The sequence below is a fragment of the Trachypithecus francoisi genome, unplaced genomic scaffold (genome assembly GCF_009764315.1).
Source record: "Trachypithecus francoisi isolate TF-2019V2 unplaced genomic scaffold, Tfra_2.0 Lachesis_group15, whole genome shotgun sequence".
Lineage (NCBI taxonomy): Eukaryota > Metazoa > Chordata > Mammalia > Primates > Cercopithecidae > Trachypithecus > Trachypithecus francoisi.
Genome location: NW_022681460.1, coordinates 9,669,969 through 9,697,451, shown reverse-complemented (window position 1 = coordinate 9,697,451; position 27,483 = coordinate 9,669,969). Strand labels below are relative to the sequence as shown.

Genomic DNA, 27,483 nt, shown 5'->3' with positions numbered 1-27,483 from the left:
ATCCTCCCACTCTTCCTCCTTGTCTATTCTATCTTTAATTTATGAGACCGGAGGAGGAAGGCACTATGGTGTCGTAAAATTGAATTCTGAGTTAGGACAGGATTTGATTACTAACTAGCCATGTGAGCTTGAGTATATTACTTCACTTCTTGGGTTTAATTTTTTTGTTGTTCAAAACATGAAACGACTGGATTTACAAAATCACTTCTCCACCTCTATGACCCTGAAAATAAGATTTTTGAAATATTATGTTATATTTAACAAGGAGATGGGAAGTCTAAGCATTCCTTTTGATCTTGGCTTCTTACTCTGCAGGGTGACCATGGTCCTTGGGCCCTAACGTCTGGACGAAGTCTTGTAAAATAGAAATACTGAGGTGTTTTAATCCTCAGAAACATTTGGATAGGGACACAAATCTTATTTTTATTCTTATTCACATTTTGGGAGACATGGTCTATATTTTTCTCAGATTTCTTAAATGTTGTCTTTTAAAAATGTGCAAAAGTTACAGTTCCTTTTCTATAGTTTATTTTAAAATGTGGGTCAATAGTCCCACTGTTTAGAATAAGAGGCAGACAGGATTTCAACAGAAATTGCATGCCTTTTTAGATGTGCAAATGTTTCATTAAGCGTATGAAGATTTGAAGGGATGTATGACACTTTAAAAACTGTTTCCTACACTGTGTTGGTGGCCAGGTATTAAGACCGTTAATAATAACAATTTAGCTCTCCAAATATTCTGCATCACAGGTGTTAAAGAGGACTGGAAACACCTTAGTTCTTGTATTCTTGAGGATGATTTGCTATATTGTGTCTAGTATCATGGCAAAACTCCAAGTCGCATTTTAAATAGTATTTATTTGGGTTGGAATTATTTCTACACATTAACTCATCTTCCTGGGTTTCATTAGCTGTAGGCATTGTACTTTCTTCCTTACCACTATTTATCTCTAATTCTTGAGATTAAAGTACAGATTAAATCTAAACTTTATCTGGTGAAGTTATTAGTTCTTACAAGTAGCAAGCAAGCAGTAAAGTAAATAGGATCACCTAATTGTACCAGATTAAAAAAAAAAAAAAAAGCCTGATTCTGTCTACAAAATGCTAACATTTAAATATGTCATTTGTAAATTGTTAACCAGAAGGAACATGGGAATGACTGTAGGTTGAGTTTGAAGTCTGAAGTTTGAAGGCTGTTTGCTTGTTTTCAAAGTGACAGAAGAGAGCAAAAGGTTATATAAACTCCAGTGGGTACATACAAACAAAAGAGAAGTGAAAAGTCAAAAGTCAGTCATTTTTTTTGGTCCTTGTTTCTTTGCTGTGGGATATTGACCTGCTGCTAACTTACCTGCCAGGGTTTTGCCAGGAACAGTGTTAGATCACATTTACTTCTGCCACTTGCCACTAGCCACACTGCCTTCACCAAGTCCAAGACCCTATCACCACTGGTTGGGGCTACTTGTAGCTGTGCACGTGATCTCTTAGAAATATAACTGCCCTGTTTAAAGCCCTTCCCAGTGCCCTTAAAATAAGACCCAAAGACTTTCCAAATGTGCTAGGGCCCGGCATTATTTAAGTAACCCCCGGCTGCTGTTTGCTTGGCTTGCTAAACTTTCCTACACTGGCCTTACCTCTGTTCCTTCACCACTCCAAGCACACGCCCTCCTGCCTGGGACCCTCTTCACCTTTGTCCTGCTGTGCCAGCTCCTTCTCATCTCCTAGGTGTCAGCCCAATCATCACCTCCTTTGCAAATCTTCCTTGACCCCTAGACCTCCCTTTCCTAAAGTACTTTGAGTTTACACTTTCGATGAGTGTCTTATGTCTACTGTAATACTAGGTCCCAATGAAGATGTACTTGCAATCATAACACATAGCATTGGGTTCCCAATGAAGATGTACTTGCAATCATAATACATAGTATTGGGTTAAAAGCATTAGTTTGCTGTAGGTATGTTAGGAGTACTTTCCCCAAGTGATTGATCAATGAATTAAAAAACAGCTAAAGTGGGTAACCTTAAATGATGGTTCAAATATACCTTAAACATTTTATATTTTCATTGAAAACACAAGTGTACCTGACACCTTTTGATGTAGAGCAGAGGCTTTTTTTCTTTGAATATGGGGTCACCAGTAGAAGGTCTCTGGTGCATTTCCTGCATAAACTATGCTCTAGTGCAACATCTACAATCATCACTTTCCTTATTTTTGAAGTGGACCATATCGCAACATTTATTAATCAATCTGAATGTGTAAAACCTTTAGATTTTTATGAGTTCCTCCTGAAGCTTTATAGTCAACTATATGAGTGGGTTGCCCTCCGTGGATTTGATAGCAATTTTTTTTTTTTTTTTTTTTTTTTTTGGAGACGGAGTCTCGCTCTGTCGCCCAGGCTGGAGTGCTGTGGCCGGATCTCAGCTCACTGCAAGCTCCGCCTCCCGGGTTCACGCCATTCTCCTGTCTCAGCCTCCGGGGTAGCTGGGACTACAGGCGCCGCCACGTCGCCCGGCTAGTTTTTTGTAGTTTTTTTTTTTTAGTAGAGACGGGGTTTCACCGTGTTAGCCAGGATGGTCTCGATCTCCTGACCTCGTGATCCGCCCGTCTCGGCCTCCCAAAGTGCTGGGATTACAGGCTTGAGCCACCGCGCCCGGCCATGATAGCAATTTTTTAAATGATTCATGTTTCAACTCCTTAAAAACATTTAATTTAGTTAAAAAACCAAACAAAAAAGAGCTTTGTTTCTTTTCACATTTATTTCTGAGTTTAGATCATCTTTAATTAAATATAACTGTAAGAAAGTTGGAAAATGCAAAGAAATGACTCGTTGTAAGCACATAACTCATGTAGGGGGAACAGACATGGGTGGGCACACTAGCAAACACCTGCCAGCTGCATGTGGACCCAGGTGGACACCGGACTGTTTTAAAGGCAGGAGAGGGCCCATTGGCTAACTGGTGAGTTGGTTGAGTGGATGCTGGTTGAGAACTTTTACTGCAAACTATTTACAGTAGACCACAATTTTATAGCCCTGTCTGGCACTTTTTCATATCCCTGGGAGCCTGAAGAAATAAAAGTGGGTTGGATCTCTTTCAGTCTCTGAAAAGCCTGCCATTCCCCCATCTAAAAAGCCTTTTCCCCATTCTCTCACTCTGTCTCATCATGTATGTAACATGCATCGTCATGAATTGATCTCATTTCATATTGTTTCCTTGAATATTTCCTGTAACCCCCTGCCTGATTCCACTAGAACGTGAGCTCCATGACGGCCAAGCCTCTGGCTGCACTGTGCCCCATGTGTCCCCAGCATCCTGGTGGGGCTGGATACACAGAGAGCTCATAAGTAGCATTTGAATATATGAATCAAAGTATGGAATGGCTCGGTTTACTGCAACCTTTTTGCAGATGGTCTTTTAGAAAGCAGAAACAAGGGGTCTGGTGCATGAGATCTTTCTCTCAACGTGACTGTGCTGTTGCAGACCTTCATGTGGTGTCTTGTGAAAGACTTTGACCACTGTGTGGACTTCCCTTCAGTATATCTTTCAGAGTGCAAGACTGGGAATGGAAAGAATTACAGAGGGACGATGTCCAAAACAAAAAATGGCATCACCTGTCAAAAATGGAGTTCCACTTCTCCCCACAGACCTAAGTAAGACTTTCCCTTTCATCTTTGTGTTCATCTACTGTACAGTTGTCCCTCTGTGTCTGTGGGATATTGGTTCCAGGACCCTTGTGGCTACCAAAATCCGTGCTTCCCAAGTCCCTTATATAAAATGGTGCAGTATTTGCATATAACCTACATACATTCTCTTGTATAATACCTAATATAATGTAAATGCTATGTAATCGTTGTTATACGGTATTGTTTTTATTTGTATTGTGTTTTATTGTCATATTGTTATTTTATCTTGTCTTTTTCAAGTCTTTTCCATCCACAGTTGGTTGAATTTGTGGATGTGGAACCCATGGATACAGAGGATCAACTGTATTTAGGATAATTTCATCACTTTTAATTCAAACCAGAATATGTGAATAAGCAGACAGAAAGAATCTTTTTGATGTTGATGTTCAATTATTTATAGCACCATAGTAGAACATGGTTGCTTTCTATTTTTTCTTGGGTATGGAGGTTTCTTGAAGACCTAGGACATAGAATAATGCCTAGTTAAAAACAAAATCAATGAAACTATGAGTTTTAGGCCAAATCTGGGAAAAGACCAAAGATGACTATGTTTGGGACTGAAGAAAACATATCAAGTTAGAACTCTCATCACATGTTCAACTCAAATTGTGGAGCAAAAGAGTAAATAAAATATAAAAATGAAAATGCAGATACGTGAAATTCAAATCTCGTAACTTGCCTATTATTTATTTTAGTGCATTTTTTGTACTTTTCCCAGTTTGGTGTTAGGTGGCATTAAGTTCTCAGTGATGACGCTTATCAAATAGGAAATTAGTGCCTGTTACTTATCCATTCCCCCAACACTCAACAAATTGCCTTTGCTATATCCCTATGAGATGAGCAGATCGAATATTCCCCATGAGATAATGAAAACTGATTCAACCAAATGGCAAAGTCAGGGACTATCGAGGGCCATGGAGACACTCTGGGCCATTTTTACGAGGTAGTCTAGGCTTATCTTTATGAGGCAACTGAGGTCTTGGGGGGGTGGGGTTACCCCAAATAGGTTCACAGAAGAACCAGAAATAAAATCTGCCTTTATAGACTGTAAGTCTTGTGATTTTCATCTAAATGGTTGTCTCTATACAGCAACACATCTCTAGAACTGAAAATAAGCTTAACTCCCTCCTCCATCCCCCATTAATTCAAGCTGCATTTCAGAGAAAACTAGGATTTTGGAATCAGACAGATCAACTTTGAATTCTTGATCTGCTTCTTCATAGCTATTTACGCTTAGGCACATTTTGTTTTGTTTTGTTTTACGTTGCCACTCAGTCTTCTCTTCTGTAAAACAGGGATAATAACACCTTCCTCAAATGATTTTTGTTATTAGGACTAAAAGAGAGAATGTGTAGAAAGATGTTAGTGGAATTCCTGGTGCATAGTTCACATGGACAAAACGGTATTAACTACGAGAAGTTTTACAGGGAGAAAGATAACTGACAAAAACAGGTGTTTGGAATGAATTAAGACCATGGCAGGCTTTTGAGGCCTTTATATTTCTCCTGACTGTGCAATTAAAATACTTTGACTCTCTAAGATTTGGCTGTCACAGTAGCAATAGTAATATTAGCTACTGTGCCAGAAGCAGCCTATCAATAGAGAAATTGAAAATCTGGCCACACAAATGCTGCAGCACCCAGCTGAAATGCATTTGCATGACAATCTCAGATGGGAATCAAGAGTGTCTCCTTTTGCCTTGCTAACAGCAAGCTGATTTTTAGAATATAGTCTAAGTGCTTCTTTTCCATCCTCCCCAGATTCTCACCTGCTACACACCCTTCAGAGGGACTGGAGGAGAACTACTGCAGGAACCCGGACAACGATGGGCAGGGGCCCTGGTGCTACACTACTGATCCAGAACAGAGATATGACTACTGCGACATTCCCGAGTGTGAAGGTCAGGAGTGGCTCTAGAAAATGTTTTCATTTCTACCCTTCACCCTATAAAATAATTTGTTGCAAAGCCCCTTCCCACAGGGATATTATTAATAATTGAGTAACGTATTCACCTCTCGGGAAGGAGCTAAACTTTGTTCAGACCCCCAGAATTAACCTGAATTTTTTTTTTTTTTCTGAGACAGAGTTTTGCTCTCGTTGCCCAGGCTGGAGTGCAATGGTGCGATCTCGGCTCACCACAACCTCCGCCTCCAGGTTCAAGCGATTCTCTTACCTCAGCCTCCCAAGTAGCTGGGATTACAGGCATGTGCCACCAAGTCTGGCTGATTTTGTACTTTTAGTAGAGACAGGGCTTCTCCATGTTGGTCAGGCTGGTCTTGAACTCTCGGCCTCAGGTGATCCGCCCGCCTCAGTGTCCCAAAATGCTGGGATTACAGGCGTGAGCCACCGTGCCCAGTCGACCTGAATTATTTTTATTAAAATACTGTATCAACATGTACAAATAAAAAACTACATCTAAACTCTAAGTACAAACTTCTTATGCTTAAAACTCTTACACAGTGTTAACCCCAAGACAGATTTGCAATTAAGTAGTTAAAATAAAACAACAAAATCAATAAAAGTCAAATAAACAATATACATTTGATGCAGTAAACTTTGCTGTTTTGCTGAAGCTAAGCAAGGAACCAGTTTTAAAATCAGCAATCCATTATTTTCATGGACTGACCAATTTAATAGTGCACCTCAAAGGTCAATGCTAAAAAATTAAAAAACAATCCTACCAAAAACAACTGTCTTCATTTCACATTTCTGGCTACATTTGTTAGTGCAAAAGGGAATGAATAAAGGTGAGATTTGTGTGACAGTGTGGATGTGGACTGTGTGACAACTCAGTTCCAACATCACTTCCACCTATTTGAATCACAGGGATCCTTTATTTGTACACCATGTTATAGGTACTTGCCCTTAAGTGCCACCAATGCATCACTTTTATATTGTCTGCCCCTGTTTTCCTTAGTACTCCATAAAATTCAAGTCACATATTACTCTGCCTCACCATGTTACTTCAATAATTCTGAATCAAAGTTTAAGTTTGCAAATAATTTTGAAAAAAAAAGAGCCAATCATGCTTCTCAACAATATAAAAAGAGAAGCGCTGTCACTTCAGGTGAATATTGTTCTCCATGAGGTCATGAGCATAAACAAAAACTCCAGACTAAAACCCTGAGAAGGTGCCAGCTCATTCAGTAGTCAATGGAATGATCAGAATAATTTCATACAAAGTTGTAAAGATCATTATTGAAATGAAGATGCCAAATATTGAAAACTCCTCATGGAGAACGTAGACTCCTGAGAATATATGCACCCCTGGCTCCCCACTGGCCTGAGCATCCTGGTTTAAGGACATGGCATCATGGAAATTCTGCATTTGGTCATGACTACGATAGTTGAGGGGGTATTGACTAAAATATGTGAATGCTACGGTTTAAAAGGAAAATGACATTTGGATTATGTTAGAAAATCCTGAGTCCTTATTACCAATTTTATTGCCAAGTGCCTGTTGTGAATTACATCAGAATGAGGGGCAAGTCGCACTTAAGTGAGTAGGATTCTGGTTTTTATTCTCTATTTTTTTTCATCCATTTCAGTTTTCTTCTTCCTCTCTGTCCTTCCTTCCCACTCTGTCCAGATGAATGTATGCATTGCAGTGGAGAAAATTATGATGGCAAAATTTCCAAGACCATGTCTGGACTGGAATGCCAGGCCTGGGACTCTCAGAGCCCACACGCTCACGGATACATTCCTTCCAAGTAAGTCTCACTGGGAAAAACATTCCACGTTTAAGTCTCTGCGGTTCTATCAGACATTTGCTGTTATTTAGATATTTTAGCATTCCTCAAGAAGTGAATGCCTGATGTTTTTAATTTCAAAGCTAACATCCTCCCACAAGATTGCAAGTGAAATACGCATTCTTGCTGCTCAAAATGTGGTCCATGGGTCAGCAGCAGGGATGTTTTCTGAGAATTTGTTGGAAATCCAAAATGTCACACCCTCTGAATCTGATTTTTATAATAACCAGATCCTCAGCCGATGTGCACACTCATTCAAACACTAATGTGGGTATGAATACATTAACATCTGTCTTGAGAAATACACACACACACACACACATGTTGCTGGTGTATTTCCCAAACATTTTTCTTTTCTCTTTACTCCTTGTCTTTCTTTTCCCTTCGTACCAATAAGATTCAAGTCTCCTAACCTTTGACCTATGAGCAGATATCATGGATTTCTGAATCCCTGGTGTTTTATGTGTATTTACATCAGTGCATTTTTCTGGAATGAGGATTCATAACTTCTATCAGATTCTCTAAGGGGACCATGAATTTAAAATGAGAATAAGCTTCTTGCTCTAGAAAGTCATGATGGTGCCTAGAATAAGGTCGTGTGAGTATTCTATTTCACATTAATTGTGCTGGAAAACACCTCCCATTCCACAGTCGCTTCTGGTCTTCCTCTTCATTCTTTGATGACTACAGGGCCATACCAGGACTTTCAATAATGCAGAAATGAGGTTAAGCCACAGATTCCACTGTGGAAAGCAGCTCTACTGAATTTGTATACCTCCCACTCCAAATAGCTAGCTTAAAACACAGCAGCTGCCATTTTCCTTCAAAGGAGAAATACAGGAAAGGCCTAAGGGTCCAAAACTGGGTAAAGTCACTTCCAGGAAACCAGAAGGAGAAGAGGATTGCTTAAGCCGCTGCTGGCTCCTCTTCCCATCCTAGTAAGCATTTACAATCTCAGAGAGGGAATGAATAAGCACAGAGGGCCACCAGGCATGGAGTGCATCCAACAGCCCTAGCCACTGGGCCCCACTGAGGAAGGATCCAGCCCATACTGCATGGTGAGACCCTTGCAGGAGCACAGCTTCTCCTCTTGGTTTTTCTAAGCTTCAAGGCTGGTGGGAGCAGAGCCTGGTAGATCAGAAGGACCATTCCTTTAACTTATGAAGATGCCCATTTCTTGGATCTATTAGGTATTAGATGAGTATCTTTAGTCAGGGAACACTTTGCATTTTAAAGACTGCTATTATTTGTGGTTGAATAACTAGAGTTTGCTTACATCAGCTTTCTAGATAGCCAAAATGATAAAGTCACTGATTCTGTTGAGTGATTTTTACACATGTAAACTGTTAGAAAAACAGTGCTTGGCAGCTGGACATGGTGGCACATGCCTGTAGTCCTAGTTACTTAAAGGGCGGAAGCGGGAGAATTGCTTGAGTGAGTTCAAGGCAAGCCTAGGCAATAAGTGGGACCCTGCCTCTAAAAACAAAACAGAAAAAGAAAGTCCTTGGAATACGGGGCCAGCCTTGTTTCCTAGTTGGCGTCTCTGAACACAGCCTTCATCCAATCACCTCCTCTGTGCCTGACTGTGCCTAGCACACAGCAGGTGCTCAGTGTTTGCTCTTGAAAGAGACTCATCCATGAACGTAAATGTTCCGTGCTACTAAAATATTTCTTGTCCATTCAGATTTCCAAACAAGAACCTGAAGAAGAATTACTGTCGTAACCCCGATGGGGAGCCACGGCCTTGGTGTTTCACCACCAACCCCAACAAGCGCTGGGAACTTTGCGACATCCCCCGCTGCAGTGAGTATGGTGCACACCCAGATTCCGGGATTCTGACCTGCCCTGTTCTTGAAATCAGAAGAAAACATGTGTCAGTGCCTGAGTGCAGCCTCTGAAAAGTGACCTACGAGTCCTATGGAATGTTATTGGTCTTTATTTTATTGCTGGTTTAAAACAGTTATGGTTATTGGTTACTGCAGGTGATTGATCAGAGCGTCCATTTATCATATTCTTCTTTCTTTGCATCTGAAACTTCCGCCTCAGAAGTTCACTGAAATGTAGGCTTTGGGTGTTGTTCGTCCTATTCTAATTTTCTCTGTGCTAAAAGGAAATCAGACCCATGCTCTCTGACACATGAATTTCATTTTAACCAGAGTTCTAATAGTTGTTTTGTAAACAGTGTCTTTGTTTACAATGTTCAGGTCTGTGGGTGTCCAGTTTTCCAACTTGGGGAGCAGAGGGTGAGGGGTGGGGGTGGGGAAGAGTTCAGGAGGAGAAGATGAAATGGCAGACCTAGTAGAAATGATGTGGAGTAAACAATTTTATCATATTTTTCTCTCTGAGAATTTGAAGCAAAGGATTACACACTAAGACAAAGACAGGCTTGAAAGGTTAAAAAGGATTCAGTGAGGGTTGGCCTCCCCTCCTTTCCTCTGACATGTGTCCTTTGAAAGCAGAAGTTCCTCAGGCATTCTCCCTTTTTGTGAATATCAATTTCTCTTTTTCCGGTTTCTCTTTTTGTCATCTTCTTTTTTTCCTCAAGAATGACTTGATTTCTGGATGCACACACTTTTCCTTGGAGGTGTTTTTTGCCTCCTTTCTATGGACTCTTTCCCTGTTGTTTGGCTTTTATGGAATGTTGGGTACCACTCAGTTATGTCTACTCAGTGAATAATTTATTCTTCAGGAAATAGAGTGGACCTTTGGTGTATGTGAGAATTTGGGGTGGGACGTGACATGTGTTGATACTTACCAGGTAGGAAGGACTGAGCAAAGAGAACATAGAAAGAAGCATCTACCCAAGTGTCTTTCCCTGGAGGAGTTCCTCATGAAGGGTCTCACAGGCATAGATGCTACTAAATTTATTTCTTCTGAAAACATGAACAATTTTCAAGTGCCAAATTCCAAGAGAGGCTGAGGAGAAGACAAGCAGGCCAGAGCACCCTGCAGCCATCCTCATTAACATCCATCTGTGCGTTCTCTATTTTAAAATTATTCATTGTAGGGCTGGACACGGTGGCTCAGCCTGTAATCCCAGCACTTTGGGAGGCAGAGGCAGGCAGATCATGAGGTCAGGAGTTCAAGACCAGCTTGGCCAATATGGTGAAACTCCACCTCTACTAAAAACACAAAAAAATTAACCAGGTGTGGTGACACTCTCCTATAGTCTGAGCTACTTGGGAGTCTGAGGCAGGAGAAAGACTTGAACCTGGGAGGTGGAGGTTGCAGTGAGCTGAGATCGTGCCGCTGACTCCAGTCTGGGCAACAGAGCGAGACTCTGTCTCAAAAAGAAAAACATTATTCATTGTAATTTATTTTTCCCATTCAAGCAACACCTCCACCATCTTCTGGTCCCACCTACCAGTGTCTGAAGGGAACAGGTGAAAACTATCGTGGGAATGTGGCTGTTACCGTGTCCGGGCACACCTGTCAGCACTGGAGTGCACAGACCCCTCACACACATAACAGGACACCGGAAAACTTTCCCTGCAAGTAAGTCCCCTCCAGTCTCATTCTGCTGCTATGGAATGTGAAATCCCATTGACTTTGCCTTAGCTTTAGTTACTATAGGAATGCAGGATAAAGTATTCTCGAAGAAAAACTGATCTAGTCATAAGTAAAGGAAATGAACTTTAGCACGTTTTCTCCCGTAACAGTTGTTCTCAAAGTGTGGTTCCCCAGACTTTTTTTTTTTTTTTTTTTTTTGGAAAGCTAAACTCACAACCACTTCTTTTTCAGAAATTTGGATGAAAACTACTGCCGCAATCCTGATGGAGAAAAGGCCCCATGGTGCTATACAACCGACAGCCAAGTGCGGTGGGACTACTGTAAGATACCGTCCTGTGAGTCCTCCCCAGTATCCACGGAACCCTTGGATCCCACAGGTAAGCAAGGGTATGGGAGCTTACTGAGGACCCAAGTGCTCTCCTTATTTTTGTACACCAGTGGCGTCATCACAGTATACAGTAGCTTTGTTAGTTTAATGCTATTGTGGTCAGACAGCGTGCCCTATATGATTTCAGTTATTTTAGATTTGTTGAGGTTTGTCTTATGGTTCAGGATATAGTCATCTCGGTGAATGTTTCATGTGCTCTTGAAAAGAACGTGTCTTCTGCAGTTGTGGAGTGGGATGTTCCCTCAAGGTCATTTACGTGAAGTTGGTTGCTGGTGTTCTTCTGTATCCTTACTGATTGTCTGTCTCCTCCTTCATTGACTACTGAGGATGAATGGTGATGTGTCCAACTTTAACTGTAGATTAGTCTATTTCTCTTTTAGATCATAACTCTGTTTTGTATCTTTTGAAGCTCTGTTGTTAGGCACATATTTATTTAGGATTGTTATGTCTTCTTGATGAAAGGACTCCTTTATCATTATGTAATGTTTCTTCTTATCTCTGGGAATATTCCTTCTTCTGAAGTTCTGAACTCTCTTTATGGTGATATAAATACAGTCTTACAGCTCTATTTTCACTAGTATTTGTATGATATATCTTTTAAATTTGTATATCTTTTAAATTTATCTCAGCTTTTAAATTGAGATGTTCAAACCATTTGCATTAATGTAATTGTTAATAGAGTTGAATTTATATCTACCATCAAGTTAGTTATTTCTTTTTGTCCCATTTAAACTTTATTCCTTTTTTCATCTTTTTCTGCCTTCATTTAGATTGAGTTTATCTCCACTACTTACTTATGAAATTAATTTTTAATGGTTTTAGTATTTTCTACAATGGCTAATACGGTGAAACCCCGTTTCTACTAAAAAATACAAAAAACTAGCCGGGCGACGAGGCGGGCGCCTGTAGTCCCAGCTACTCGGGAGGCTGAGCCGGCCACTGCACTCCAGCCTGGGCGGCAGAGCAAGACTCCGTCTCAAAAAAATAAAAAAATAAAAAAATAAAAAAATAATAATAATATACATTTTTGACTTTGCACATTCCACCTTCAAATAATATAATTCTACTTGACATATAAAAACCTTACATCATTGCAATTCTACTTCTACCCTCCCAAAATGCTACATTATTACTCTTTGTAATAGCAGCTTACTTCTACTATCTCACAATACATTGACACTATTTTTGCCCTAATAGTGTGTTTTAAAGTGATTACAAATAAAACTATTTTAAGTATTTTCTTTCTTTCTTTATTTTACATTTCTGGTGCTTCTCATCTTTTGGGGTAGATCTCAATTTCCATCTGGTGTCAGATTCTTTCTGTGAAAAACAACCTTTAGCATTTTTTGTAGCACAGGTCTCCTACTGCTGAAGTCTTTCAGATTTTCAGTGTCTGAAAAAGTATTTTGCCTTCAGTTTTTAAAAGTAATTTTGCTGAATATAGATACTGGGTTGAGAGTTTCATTCCTTGCAACGCTTTAATGATGATGTTCCATTATCTTCTGTTTTAAATAGTTTGACTAGAAATCCGATCTTTGTTCCTATGTTTTCAATAGGTCATTTTTCTCTGACTACCTTTAAGATTTTCTCATCTTTGTTATTCAACAGTTTGACTATGATGTGTTTATTATGAATTTCTTTGTGTTTAATCTGCTTGAGATATTCTGAGTTCCTAGATTTGTAGATTGTTGATTTTTTTCTTTTTTTCTTTTTTTTTTTTTTTTCTGAGATGGAGCCTCACTCTGTCACCCAGGCTGGAGTACAGTGGCGCAATCTTGGCTCACTGAAACCTCCACCTCCCAGGTTCAAGTGATTCTTCTGCTTCACTGCAACCTCCACCTCCCAGGTTCAAGTGATTCTCCTGCTTCAGCCTCCTGAGTAGCTGGGACTACAGGCATGTGCCACCAGGCCCAGCTGATTTTTGTATTTTTGGTAGAGACAGTTTTGCCATGTTGGCTGGGCTGGTCTCAAACTCTGACCTCAGACGGTCCATCACCTTGGCCTTCCAAAGTGCTGACAGTACAGGTGTGAGCCACTGTGCCCAGCCTAGATGGTCGATTTTCATTGTCCTTGTAAAATTCATAGCCATTATATGTTCAAATGCTTCTTTTTTCACTTTTCTCTCTCTGTATTTTCCTTTTGGGACTCTAAATACCCACGTGTTAGAACATTCATGTTGTTTCATAAATCTTGTAAGTTTGTTCTCCTCTTTTTATCAGTAACTCTTTTTCTTTCTTTGTGTATTGGTTTGGATTAAGTTCTAGTAACTATTACCAAGTTTATGGATTATTTTGTCAGTTGTGTCTAGTTATCTCCTCAGCCCACTGAGAGAATTCTTCATCTCTGATATTGTGACTTTTTTTCTAGCATTTTCATGTTACTCTTTTCCATAGTTTCCATCTCTTTGCTGAAATTCTCTACCTATCCATGCATACTGTCCACCATTACGACAAGATCCTTTAATATATTAACATAGGTATCACACAGTCCCAATCTGATAGCTTCCAGATGGCATCTTCTGTAAGTCTGACTCTCTGGATTGCTTTATTATTCAACAGTGGCTTCCCCCCCACCCTTGGGTTTTTGGTGTGTCTTGTAATTCTTTAATCAAACACTAGACATTATAAATAGAAGAACAGTAGAGGTTACAGTAAATATTATTTATACTTTGAAACGGACACCCTTCTCTTGCAAATATATGTTGTGGATAATTGAGTCAATGTAGTCACTAGTTTAACTAAATTTGGGATTTGTGATTGCTAGTTTTACCTTAAGTGCAAAACAGATATAAATTCCTCCAGTGATGTGCTGCTGCTATCTTTTGCTTAGAGTGGGGCCTGGGGTGCTGAAGAGTTTTCTCCAGATTTCAGCAGTCACTGCATGCCTGCACTACAGAGGAGATATCTTCATACACATAATCTAACCCCACTGACACTCGGCTGTTTCTTGTTGCTGAGTGCTCACTTTTTGGTGGACATAGGAGAATACTTATCTCCCTGGCCTACCTCCCTCTTAGGCCAGTTGAGCACAGCTCGGCTTTGAAAGTAGCGATTTTTCAGTGTTCTTTTGCCTCCTTCTGATGAAACTTGTACCTGTGGTGGGTTTGGAAAGAAAGAGTAGCAGGCTTCTGTTTCATTGCAATGCAGGATGTTGGACACAAGAGGATTCCCTGTAACTTCTCCAAGGGAATAAGATTTTTGGCTCCACCGCCCTCTGAGCTGTGGGATCTTTGCCTGCAGTCCTAGATGCAGGGCCATCTCCTGCCCTATCACCCAGAAGCTTTGGTCTTTGGCTTTGTTTGAGGAAGGATCTAGAGAAATGTGCAAAGGTTTCATGTCTGCCCCCGACTGACAGCCACTCACCACTCACAATCTGCACTGCCTAATGCATCCCTCTCTCATCTGCCCTCATGTTCTCATGAACACTCAGTAGAGATCCATAAAAAAGAGCTTGCACATAAGTGCAGTTTCCAATTTTAAGTACTCTATCTATTCTTTCCCACCCAGGTTTTAAATGAAATATTACTAAGAACTTATTAATGTTCTAAAATGCTATAAATCTACTTTTAATGTTAATCTGCTAATACAGAAAAGAGAACAGTCATAATTCTCAGAGGCTACTGTACTGTTTTTGTCATAAATTGCTTCACGCTTCTTTTTTTTTTCAGTATTTGCTAAGCTTGATTTCTTTTATTTTAATTTCAGCACCACCTGAGCTTACCCCTGTGGTCCAGGAGTGCTACCATGGTGATGGGCAGAGCTACCGAGGCACATCCTCCACCACCACCACAGGAAAGAAGTGTCAATCTTGGTCATCTATGACACCACACCGGCATCAGAAGACCCCAGAAAACTACCCAAATGCGTATGTCTTTGATTTTTACTGTAAGAGGGGCATCAGCCAAATGAAATTTCTGTTAAAAGAGCCATGCTTCATTCTTCAAGCCAACTTCCTAGGACCAAATTTCTCTTAGACCCAGAATGTGTAGAAAAATGTCTCAAGAACCTTGCTTTGGAAGAAAGGGCCTGAGAGAAGAGAAATTTTAGGCTGGCTATATTTCCTGAGTAGTTTTATGGAAGCAGGAGGATATCTGCAGGTGATGAGATCACATTAATTGAAAACTCAGGAGTGCATATGAGCAAATGCTTAGAAACAGTACCATTCCACAATGCCCACTAAATATCAGTGCAATATTTCTACCATAGAAATCTACCATTTTAACCTCCAACCCCTGAAATGAAGGTTGAATTTGCTATTTTTGTCTTGGGTCACAAGTATGTATACTTTATATGCTTTATATAAGTATGAATATATGTACACATATACATGTATACATATGCGTGCATATACACACATATATATGTATATCATATACTTGTATATACTTGTATATATATACTTGTATATACTTATGATATACTTGTATATCATATATGTGTGTATATATGTACGCATATATGTGTGTGTATATTAGAATATATATAGCGCATATATATATATATATATATATTCTGACCTGTATAAACATAGTGGGTCCTGAACACCCAGGTCTGAAAGGATATGGGTTGCTGGGAGATGAAGAACAAAAGCAGGATACACAGATGCTGAAAAGCGAAAGAGGCCGTTAGATGAACAGAAAACCAGGTCTAACAAGGACAGCCTTTCTTCCATAAATGAGTATACAATATATCGAAAAAACTGTTTTTACATATTGGAGAACAGATAAACTGAGATAATTTAGAAAGGGAATCAAATGAAATCAACCCCATAATACCCTCGGCTTTGTTCCTGGAGACCCCTCCTGGGCTGAAGAACAAGGAGATGAAGCCCAAGCCGACCACCGCAGTCTTGCTGAACTGAGGAAGGAGACTGGAGTTTGGGATTACTAAAACAACTGAGATTTTCTAAGCTAGGTAATAATATGAAAGGATTTGTACAGGAAAGGAGCTCCAGGAATGTCCATAGAAAAGTCCTCAAGTCTTTGGCTACACAGAAAGCTGCATATGCACAGGGAGAGGTTCCAGAGAGAAAGTAGGATAAAGAACAGCTGCTGGGGAAAGAAAAACTGCGGGGGAACAGTGAGTTCAATGGAGATACCAGAGCTCACATAGCACTGGGGATATCTGAGTTCTGACCAGCCAGAGGAGAGACCTCACTGAACATCTTGGGCATTCACCAGTCACCACATAAAGCCATAGTTTGGAAGTAGGATTAGTGTATTCCTATAATAAAGGCCACTCCAGAAGCAGCATAGTAAAGCTGAAAAGCAAGTCTAAAAACATCAACATGATCTCCAAATCAATTAATTGGTTGCCAGAAGAAACTTCAACCCTCTTTAGAGGCAAACAACAAAATCAAGTTGCTCAGTTATGTGGCATCCACAATGTGTGACCTAAATTTCTAACTTTACCAGACAGTGTGGTCCATAACCAGGAGAAAAAGCACTCAATACAAACAGACCCAGAAATGAAGAAATTGGCAAGAAGATTTGAAATATAGATATCATAATTGTGTTCAAGGATTTAAAGAAAACATGAACAGGAAAGAAACAAATGGATAATACCAACAGAGGAAAATTATAAAATAGCCAAAAGGAAATTGAATAACTAAAAAATGTACATGTTTAGTGAAAAATTTACTGGATAGACTTACCATCAGGTTAGACATTACAGAAGAAAAAGTTAACAAGAAAATAATTCAATAGAAGTGATGCAAACTGCAGTACACACATACAAAGACTGAAAAAATAAAGAAACGGAGCCTCAAGAATACCTGTGAAAATATCAAAAGATTTCATATATGTGTAAAGCAAGTCACAAGAGAGGAAAGAGATATTAGGACAGAAAAAACACTTGAAACAACAAGAAAAATCTTATTAGAAGCCAGAAGAAGAACACATATATTTACACAGAAGAATAGTGGTCAAAATGACTGATGCCTTCTCGTCAGAAATTACGCTGGTCAGAAGCGATGAGATAACAGCTTTAAAGTGATAGAAAAAAATAAAAAAGATTAACATAGAATGTTATATCCAGCAAAAATATCCCTTGAAAATGAATGTTATATAAATACATATCCTGCCTCCCCCCGGCAAATAAAAAAAACACTAAGAGAATATTTCATTACTAGGTTTATATAATAAAAGATGTTCTAGAAATCTATTTTGGTAGAAGAAAAATAGTGCCTCATGGGAGCTTTATACTAAGCAATGAAGAACCCTGGAAATGGCAAATGTAAAATATTTATATTTAATGTCTAATTTCTTTAAAAGATAATTGATGGGAGACCAATTTGGGCAGATCATGAGGTCAGGAGTTCAAGACCAGCCTGACCAACATGGTAAAACCCCATCTCTACTAAAAATAAAAAATTAGCTGAGCATGGTGGTGCATGCCTGTAATCCCAGCTACTCAGGAGGCTGAGGCAGAAGAATCGCTTGAACACAGGAGGCAGATGTTGCAGTGAGCTGGGATCGTGCCATTGCACTCCAGCCTGGGCGACAGAGCGAGACTCAAAACAAACAAACAAACAAACAAACAAAAAGATAATAATAGACTACTTGAAGTAAAATGATAGCAATGTATTGCTATTTTAACGTATGTAAAGGTAAAAATTTTTTAAATAGTCACATAAATAATGTAGGAGATAAATGGAAGTATACTGTTCTAAGTTTATTACATTATCCATGAAGTTATATAATATAAACAAATGGTTGAAGGTGGTAAGTTAAAAAGGGTTATTGTAAATCATAGAGCAACTAAAAAAATTTAAACTTAGAGGAATAGATAATAATAAGAATATTCCATTTATCCAAAAGGACAGAAAGAAAGAAAAAAGAATGAAGAAGATATGGCAAAGAGAGAAAATACATAGCATTATGGTAGACTTAAACTGAACTGAAAGCATATTTAATATACTCCTAACTATATGAAATATAAAGGGATTAAACATTGCACATAAAAGGCAGAGATTGTTAAGCGGAATACAATTCAAAGCCCAATTATGTTATTTTTAACATACATGCTCTTTAATTGTAAAGAGCTAGCTCAAAAACCAAGTGTGGAAAATGATGTATCATGAAAATAAGAATCAGAAGAAAGCTGGAGTGGTAATGTTAATCCCAAAGTAATCTACAAGAAATAATCCCAAGATGAAAAAGTTATTTCTTAAGTGAAAAAAGGTTTATTCATTAAGACTTAACAATGCTAACTGGGTTGTACTCTCATAAGAGCCCTTCTGATATATGAAGCAAAAACTGACAGAACTAAAGAGATGAACAGATAAGCCCACAATTAGAGTTAGAGATATCCTAATGTCTCTCTCCATATGGTTATACATCTTCCCAAACAAAATATAATAGAAAAAATGCACAAAAAATCAGAAAGAATACATATGTTTTAAAGGAAATTGTCAACCTATTTAACACTATGCCAAACTGCAGAATACACATTCAAGTATGCATGGGGCATTCACCAACATATACCATATGTGTGGCCTTATGGCAAGTCTCAACAGATTTAAAAGAATTAAAATGATACAGAGTCTGTTTTCTGAGCAAAACAGAATTAAATGAGATATAAATAACAGAAAAATTGGGAAATTATCAAATATTTGAAAATGAAACAACGCATTTCCAAATACTTCGTAATTCAAAGAAGAAATCACCAAGGAATTTAGAAAAGTTTTGAACTGAATAATAGTAGAAATACAATATATCAAACTTTGCATGATGCAGCAAATATTTTTAGGGTTTTATAACTTTAAATGCTTTGAGTAGAAAATAGAAACATGTAAAAATCAATGACTTAAGATAGCATTTCTCAAAGTATAGTCTGGAGAAACCTGAAGAAGTCTCTTGAGATCCCTTCAGAAACAGTCTATGAGGTTAAAACACTTTAAAATTAAAAAAAAAAAAAAAAAAGATTTTATTTACCATTTCACTTTCATTTCCTGATAAGTGTACAGTAGAGTTTCCCAGAGGCTACATAATGTTTGATCACATTATCTCTCTGATGGCTAATAAAATGTGTGATTGTCTATTATGTTTAAAAACATTTTTAGTTTCAGATGCAATAAATATTCATAGTATATATTACAAAATGAAAGCTCTTTAGGATCCCCAATACCTTTTAAGAGTTAAAGGGGTCCTAAGACCAAAAACTTTGAGAACTGTTGATTTAAGATAACTTAAAAATCTAGAAAAGGAGAAGAAAGTGAGATCCAAGGCAAGTGGAAGAAAAGAAAGAATGAAAATCAGTGAAATCTGGTGCATGAGAATATAGACAAACAATTGAGTAAATCTGTGAAACAGAAAGTTGGTTCTTTTCAAAGATCCATGTGATTGATAAAACTCTGCCTAAACTGACAACAAAGGAGGGAGTACCACCAACAACATCAGGAGTGAAAAAGGGGAAGAGTCATTGCTATAGGATCCTTTACATATTAAAGCTAATAAACAAATATCGAGAGCAACTTTATGTTGACAAATTCAATAACTTAGATAATATGGACTAATTCCTTAGGAAAAAAAAACAAATAAGCAAATTGGACACTGAATAAACTGAATTTCTAACCAACCTGATATCTATTAAAGGCAACATGTGTATATAATCTTTAACAGGTTAATATATATTAATAAATCAATAAACTTCCCACAGGCAACACTCTAAGCCCAGATGGCATCATTAGAAATTTTATTATTATTAAAAAGAAATCCAATTCTTCATAATCTGTTACAGAAAATAGAGGAGAAGGGAACACTTCTCAACTCAATTTGTGAGAAAAAAAAAAACCCTAGTTGTAAAAAAGTAGACAAGGATATTGTGAGAAACTATAGCACATTATGTGTTGTGAACATAAACATAAAAAGATGTAACAAAATTTTAATCATTAACATGATGAACATCCCAAACAAGTGACGCTTCTCTTCAAGAATCCAAGGCTGGCTTAACATCTACAAAACAATCCATGTTATCCAACATGTTAACAGAATAAAAGTGATAAATCATATGATTATATAATAGATTCAGAAGAAAAATGTGACAAAAAATTTAACACTCATCCATGATAAAATGTCTCAGAAAACTATGAATAGACTGGAACTTCTTTAACTTGATCAAGAGCATCTACAAAAGACCTCCAGATAACATCAACTTAATAGTAAAAGATGAATGTTTTCTCTCTAAGATTGGGAATAAGAAAAATACGTTTGCTCTCAATACTTCTAATCAGCATTTTACTACATTGGTCACAACCATTGCCATAAGACCTGAACACAAAACAAAAAGAGAGAAAAAAAGGAAGGAAAGAAAGAAAGGGCCTAAAGTTTGGAAAGGAAGAAGTAAAACAGCCTATATTCACAGAAAGCTTAATTAATGGATGCAGAGGGTCCTGAAGACTAATAATTAAATATTGCAAGATTGGAGAACACATAAGTATATACATGGACAATATATTAAAAGTAGTTGTATTTTTATACATTGCCAATAATCAACTGGAAAATAAAAATGTCAGAGCAATATCACTGACAATAGTATCAAATCCACAAAATATTTAGTGATACATTTAACATAATATGCACAAGAACTATATACTGCATACTAAAAAACATTGTTAAGGAAGAAGTCAAAAGATCTAAATAAAGATGTATCATGCTTATATATTAAAAGAGTCAGTATCACTTCTCACCAAATTCATCTTTGGATTCAGCCCATTCCCAATTGTTAAGGAAGAAATTAAAAGATCTAAATAAAAATATATCACGCTTATATGTTAAGAGAGTCAATATCACTTCTCACCAAATTGATCTTTGGATTCAGCCCACACCCAGGCAGATTCTCAGCAGTCTTTTTTTTTTTTTTAATGTGACAATGTATATGCTAGAATCACCAGGACAATATTTAAAGAGAAGAAAAAAGTTGGAGGACTTAGACTTACCCAAAGGTAAAGACTTATAAAGGCACAGTAAACAAGATATGTGGTACTGGAAAAAAAAAAGTATACAGATATAGAAATGGATGGTCCAACAACAGATCCACATATACATGATAAATTTAGTTTCTATGTAGGTGACAAGGCAATTCAATAGGGAAAAACATCTTTTCCAAAATCATTGTGAAACAACTGGATATCCATCTAGAAAACAAAAATAAAAACAAATTTTGACTTCTATTTTCCACCCCAAATTAATGTGCAAAAGCTCCTAGATCTAAATGTAAGAGCTAAAACTTAAGCTGAAATAAAACAATTCCAGGAAAATGTATAATATTTTCACAAACTTGAGGAAGGCAAAATGTTTTTCAGGCAGGACCCAGAAAACACTAGAGCTAAAAGAAAATAAATTATAATTTGGGCTTTCATAAAATGAAAATTATGTTCATCAAAAGTCATTGTTAAAAAATCAATAGGTAAGTAGAAGACTGGAAGAAAAATCCTCTCCATCCATATATCTGACAAATGATTTGTACCTAGAGTATAAACGTTTCTCCCACTCACTAACCAAAGGACAAACAACCTAATTAAAATGGGCAACAGAATTGAATAGGAAATTTCTCAGGGGACGATGGACAGATGGACAATAAGCACCTGAAAAAATGCTCAACATCTTAGCCATCGAAGAAATAAGAATTACAACCATCACGAGATGTCACCATCACTTAATGGGCATGGGTATCATTAAGAAGACACAACAATAAGTGCTGTCACTGATGTGGAGTGAGGATGAGCAGCTCTCTCACATGCTGGTTAAAGTACCAAATGGTACAGCCACTTTGGAAATCAGTCTGCTGGTTTTTTGTAAAGTTAAATAAATATGAGTCTACCCCACAAAACTGCAATTCTATTGCTGAATATTTACCCCATGGAAATGAAAACAGAAGTCCACAAAGAGATCTACAAGAATATTCACAGCAGCTCTAGTTCTTATAACCCCACACTGTAAACAACTACAATGTCAGTCAATGAGAAAAGGCCGGGCGCGGTGGCTCAAGCCTGTAATCCCAGCACTTTGGGAGGCCGAGACGGGCGGATCGCGAGGTCAGGAGATCGAGACCATCCTGACTAATACGGTGAAACCCCGTCTCTACTAAAAACTACAAAAAACTAGCCGGGCGAGGTGGCGGCGCCTGTAGTCCCAGCTACCTGGGAGGCTGAGGCAGAAGAATGGCGTGAACCTGGGAGGCGGAGCTTGCAGTGAGCTGAGATCCGGCCACTGCACTCCAGCCTGGGTGACAGAGCAAGACTCAGTCTCTAAAAAAAAAAAAAAAGAAAAGAAAAAAAAAAGAAAATGAATCGATAATTTGTGATCTATTCATATAATGGAATATTATTAAGCAATTAAAATGAAGAAGTGACTGACCCTCTCAAATAGGATGGATGGAAATCAGAAACATTATATTAAGGAAAGAAAGCAGATACAAAATTGTATGTTCTGTGTGAGTCCATTTATATCAGGTTTGAGGAGAGGCAAAACTAATTTTTGGTGAAGGAAACCAATAGTATTTTCCTCTGGCACTGGGAAGAGGGTAGCAGGAATTGAATGAGCCTTGACACAGGGTGTTTCTAGAGTATTGGAAGTGTTCTGTATCATATGGGAGTGTGGGTTACACAAGTATAGGTGATCAACAAAACTCACCAAACGACATTTAAGATCCATGCATTTCCACGTATGTTTATTGCGGCACTATTCACAAAAGCAAAGACTTGGAACCAACCCAAATGTCCATCAATGACAAACTGAATGAAGAAAATATGGCACATATACACCATGGAATACTATGCAGCCATAAAAAAGGATGAGTTCATGTCCTTTGTAGGGACATGGATGCAGCTGGAAACCATCATTCTCAGCAAACTATCCCAAGAACAGAAAGCCAAACACCACATGTTCTCACTCATAGGTGGAAATTGAACAATGAGAACACTCAGACAAAGGAAGGGGAACATCACACACCAGGGCCTGTTGTGGGGTGGGGAGAGGGGGAAGGGATAGCATTAGGAGATATACCTAATGTAAATGACGAGTTAATGGGTGCAGCACACCAACATGGCACATATATATATATATGTAACAAACCTGCACGTTGTGCACATGTACCCTAGAACATAAAGTATAATAATAATAATAATAATCTGTGCATTTCACACTATGTAAAAGTATACCTCAATTGAAAAGAGTGGAAATCTGTTTCAAGTGCTCAGCCTTTTAACACATTCAGTTGCTTGGACTACGAGCTTCCTCAAATGGGGTGTCTGGGCGTGAGACTAGATCACATGTGCAGAGTCTCTAGAGAGACAATGTTGCATTTCCATGGTACATAATACATTTCCCATTTTCTCAGACAGTCACAGGTCATGAATGTGAGGATACTGAGAGGTTGGAGCAACATTCTTGGGAGGCATGAAGGAGAGCACATTCTCCAAGATCCCCCCAGCCCGGGGTCCTCGCCTGCTTTGCCTCTTACTCCCTTGTTTTCGGACTCCTCCGTAGCTGCCCAGCCTCTTCAGATCCCATAGTCTACCCAGCAGTCTCCCTTTATGTCTTGAGTCCCACTGTTCTTTCAACTCATCCCCCATTCCCTCAGACCCGGAGTGGCTGTGGCCAGCAGAGGATGGACTGAGAGCAGGAGAGGAGGTCTTGCCCAGGAACCCACCCTAAAGAAATGGCATCCTGCCTGGGAATTAGTTTGCCAGGACGGCTTTGATAAGTCTTGCAGAAACAAACCCACTTGACACACCTGACACGGTATTGACAGTAACACTATTTTCATGGTTGTTTTTCATAGTAAAAGTAGAGCCCTTTAGTTACACTATGAGTACTTAGAGTAAGGTGACTGGCCCGGAAATGATACCATCTTGGATGTCATTTCCTCCTTGGAGAAATATATTTTAGTTCCAACGCACATGTCACAATATAGTCCTACAGAGAGAAATACAGAGAGCTAGAGAGAGATACATTTTTATGTGCATAAAAATATAAAATATACACTTTAAAATCTGTACCTGTTATTCCTGAGAAATGTATTTGGCAGAAGGTGGGAGGAGGAAATTCTGATCCTTTTATTTACAGATTTATGTATGATCTGAGTTTTTAATATGGAGCATATACTACATTTGATTTTTTAAATAAAAATTAAAATCTGTCTTTGAAATGTACACAGTTGGTCAGAAGTTGAGGACCATTTGTGCTTGGTACAACATTATTGCACCTATAATGGGAATATTTCAGAGCCACTTGTTAACACTTTGTTAGAACAAAACGTGGAGGGTGCTGGGTGCCCCTGAATATTCTCCCACCTCTTGTGACCTCTATTGTTTTGGAATTTCCAGTGGCCTGACAATGAACTACTGCAGGAATCCAGATGCCGATAAAGGCCCCTGGTGTTTTACCACGGACCCCAGCGTCAGGTGGGAGTACTGCAACCTGAAAAAATGCTCAGGAACAGAAGGGAGTGTTGCAGCACCTCCGCCTGTTGCCCACCTTCCAGATGCAGAGACTCCTTCCGAGGAAGGTAAGAAATCTGTGGCTAGACATCTACACACTTGGACCCTGGGATGAAAAACCATGGAAAATCTCACTGATGCAGAAGCCTTCCATGCTACATGGGAAATCAAATGTTTTTAGAGGGTCTGGCCATGTGGAAGGAAGCCTCAGTGCACTCTCTGGAGGAGGCAGAGGTGTGACTTTTGGCACAACGTGAGTGGGCTGTGCCTTTGGGACAGGTGCAAACCCTCCAGGGTGTTCAACTTAACCACTCACCTTGTTCTAAAATGGGTTATCTCAGCGTCCCAGTCCAAATTCCTATTCTATCATGCTGCCATATTTGTGACTCTTTCCGAGCCAATAAGCATCTCCAGTCATTTCTTAAGGTGGGCAGTGTTCACTGCAGTCTTCAGCACTGCAGTTTCTGAGGAATGTGGCCCCTGATTCTGTCATCCTAGAGAAATCTGACATGACTGTATTGATTCCATATCATCCTGGGTCTGTGCGGCTGTTCGTAAGCATCCATTTTTCCCCCTGTACAGACTGTATGTTTGGGAATGGGAAAGGATACCGAGGCAAGAAGGCAACCACTGTTACTGGGACGCCATGCCAGGAATGGGCTGCCCAGGAGCCCCACAGACATAGCATTTTCACTCCAGAGACAAATCCACGGGCAGGTCTGGAAAAAAACGTAAGCCACTTTGATTTGGACTCTTTTGCCTTTTGCTCACCAATCTTTGCAAACAGAATTGGTTCTGCATTACAGAAAATCTGCCTGGACTGCTCTTTTTCGTAAGTTGGGAGAGGGGGCAGAAGAAAATATTGGAAAGGCATCAGGGGCCTAAGCTAGAATATAATCAGCCTCAGTATAGAAAGTAGAGGCAGCACAGGCCAGGAAACCTCCACGCATATGAGGGTTCTCAGGCCTCTTCCCTTTAGTGACATTTCTTTAAAGTTTCCATTATTGGGCACTGTTTCTAGTTTCTAGTGTTTTATGCTAGGCTCCGGTAATCAAAGATGCCCTTTATGAAGTTTAAGTCAGATTTTTCTAGAAAAGATTTGGATGGGCCATCAGGTCACCATGGGACTTCCCTTAGCCTCATGCATTCCCTGCGATGGTTTCCTTTGGGGCCTGTATATAGGGAAGACTGAGATATAAGGAAAACCAAAGTGCCTATGTTCCCCCACTGTCACACCCATGCAACATAACACTTCTCACACCAGATGGGTGTGATTCCTCCTCACATCCCAAGCGAGTCTCCAGCAGATACCAGCTGGGTGTCCTACAATGTAACTCAGTCCTGACACTGTATCTGGAGACAGTGTCAGATCCCATAAGTTAAGGCTCAGTCCCACAAGACTGCCCCACTGCAGATGCCAATCCCAAGTTCCAGGCTGTGACCTGTACTTCTGCCCAACTGGATAAAAAATCTGTTTTTCTACATGACCCTCCTTGGGTTTGATTACTTTGCTGGAGTGGCTCAGAGAACTCAGGGGAACACGTTACTTTTATTTACCCATTTATTATAAAAGATATTACAAAGGATCCCAGTGAACAGCCAGACAGAAGAGATGCACAGGGCAAGGCATGTAAGCAGGAGCTTCAGAGCTTCCATGCCCTTTCCAGTGCACAAGCCCCTGGTACCCCAAGTGTTCAGCAACCCAGAAGCTCTCCAAGTGCAGTCTTGCTGGGATTTTATGGAGGCTTCATTACAGAGGCACAGTTGAATACATCATTGGCCATTGAAGACCAGCTCACCTTCAGCTCCTCTTCCCTCCCTGGAGGTTGGACGTGGGGGGCTGAACGGTTCCAACCCTCCAATCACATGGTTGATTCCCTTGGCAACCAATCCCATCCTAAGACTATCCAGGAACCCACCAAGAGTTGCTTCATTCGAACAAAAGATGTTCCCTTCACTCAGGAACCTCCAAGGGATTTAGGAGCTCTATGTCAGGAACTGGGGGGGCAGAGACCAAATACACATTTCTTATTCTATCACAGTATCATATGAAGGGAAGGACAACACTGCCTTTCTGTGTCTTGCCCCATAGAGGGTGCACAATGCATGGAAATAAATGTTTCTGAATCAACAGAAAACAGGCTTCATCGGGCAGGAGAGCACAGAGCCCTCCACGGAAAATGCACATCAATGATGTCCCACTGTCTTGCGGTGCTGGGGCTCTAAGACTTCCACTGGGTCAGGCTCCTGAAGGGGAGACCCAGTCCCCAAAGACCCCTCAGGGTCACCACTCTCTGTCCAGGGGGGTGGCCTTATAACTCCTTTTGAACAGGGGCACAGGACGGACGGCTTTAGAGCATTCAAAAAATAACTTTGCCAAAAAAATACAATAACAATAATAATAATAATAGAAAGGAAGGAAGAAGAGGCCGGACGTGGTGGTTCACACCTGTAATCCCTACACTTTGGGAGGCTGAAGCAAGTGGAACACCTGAGGTCAGGAGTTCGAGACTAGCCTGGCCAAAATGGTGAAACCTCGTCTCTACTAAAAATACCAAAAAAAAAAAAAAAAAAATTAGCCAGCCATGGTGGCGCACACCTGCAGTTGCAGCTACTCAGGAGGCTGAAGCAGAAGAATCGCTCGAACCCAGGAGGTGGAGGTTGCAGTGAGCTGAGATTGTGCCACTGAGCGCTCCAGCCTGGATGACAAGAGCGAGAC

General features: G+C 39.4%; 1 protein-coding gene across 1 annotated transcript in view; it reads left to right on the top strand.

Moving 5' to 3' along the window:
• The window catches only part of PLG (plasminogen), a 53,526-nt gene that overhangs the window by 5,694 nt on the left and 20,349 nt on the right, over positions 1-27,483 (top strand). Inside the window, exons 4-12 of the mRNA XM_033234282.1 lie at positions 3,530-3,644; positions 5,438-5,577; positions 7,267-7,387; positions 9,111-9,229; positions 10,759-10,921; positions 11,168-11,313; positions 15,029-15,188; positions 24,651-24,832; positions 25,347-25,495. Of these exons, the coding sequence (XP_033090173.1) occupies positions 3,530-3,644; positions 5,438-5,577; positions 7,267-7,387; positions 9,111-9,229; positions 10,759-10,921; positions 11,168-11,313; positions 15,029-15,188; positions 24,651-24,832; positions 25,347-25,495 (1,295 nt within the window). The remainder of the gene's footprint in view (positions 1-3,529; positions 3,645-5,437; positions 5,578-7,266; positions 7,388-9,110; positions 9,230-10,758; positions 10,922-11,167; positions 11,314-15,028; positions 15,189-24,650; positions 24,833-25,346; positions 25,496-27,483) is intronic.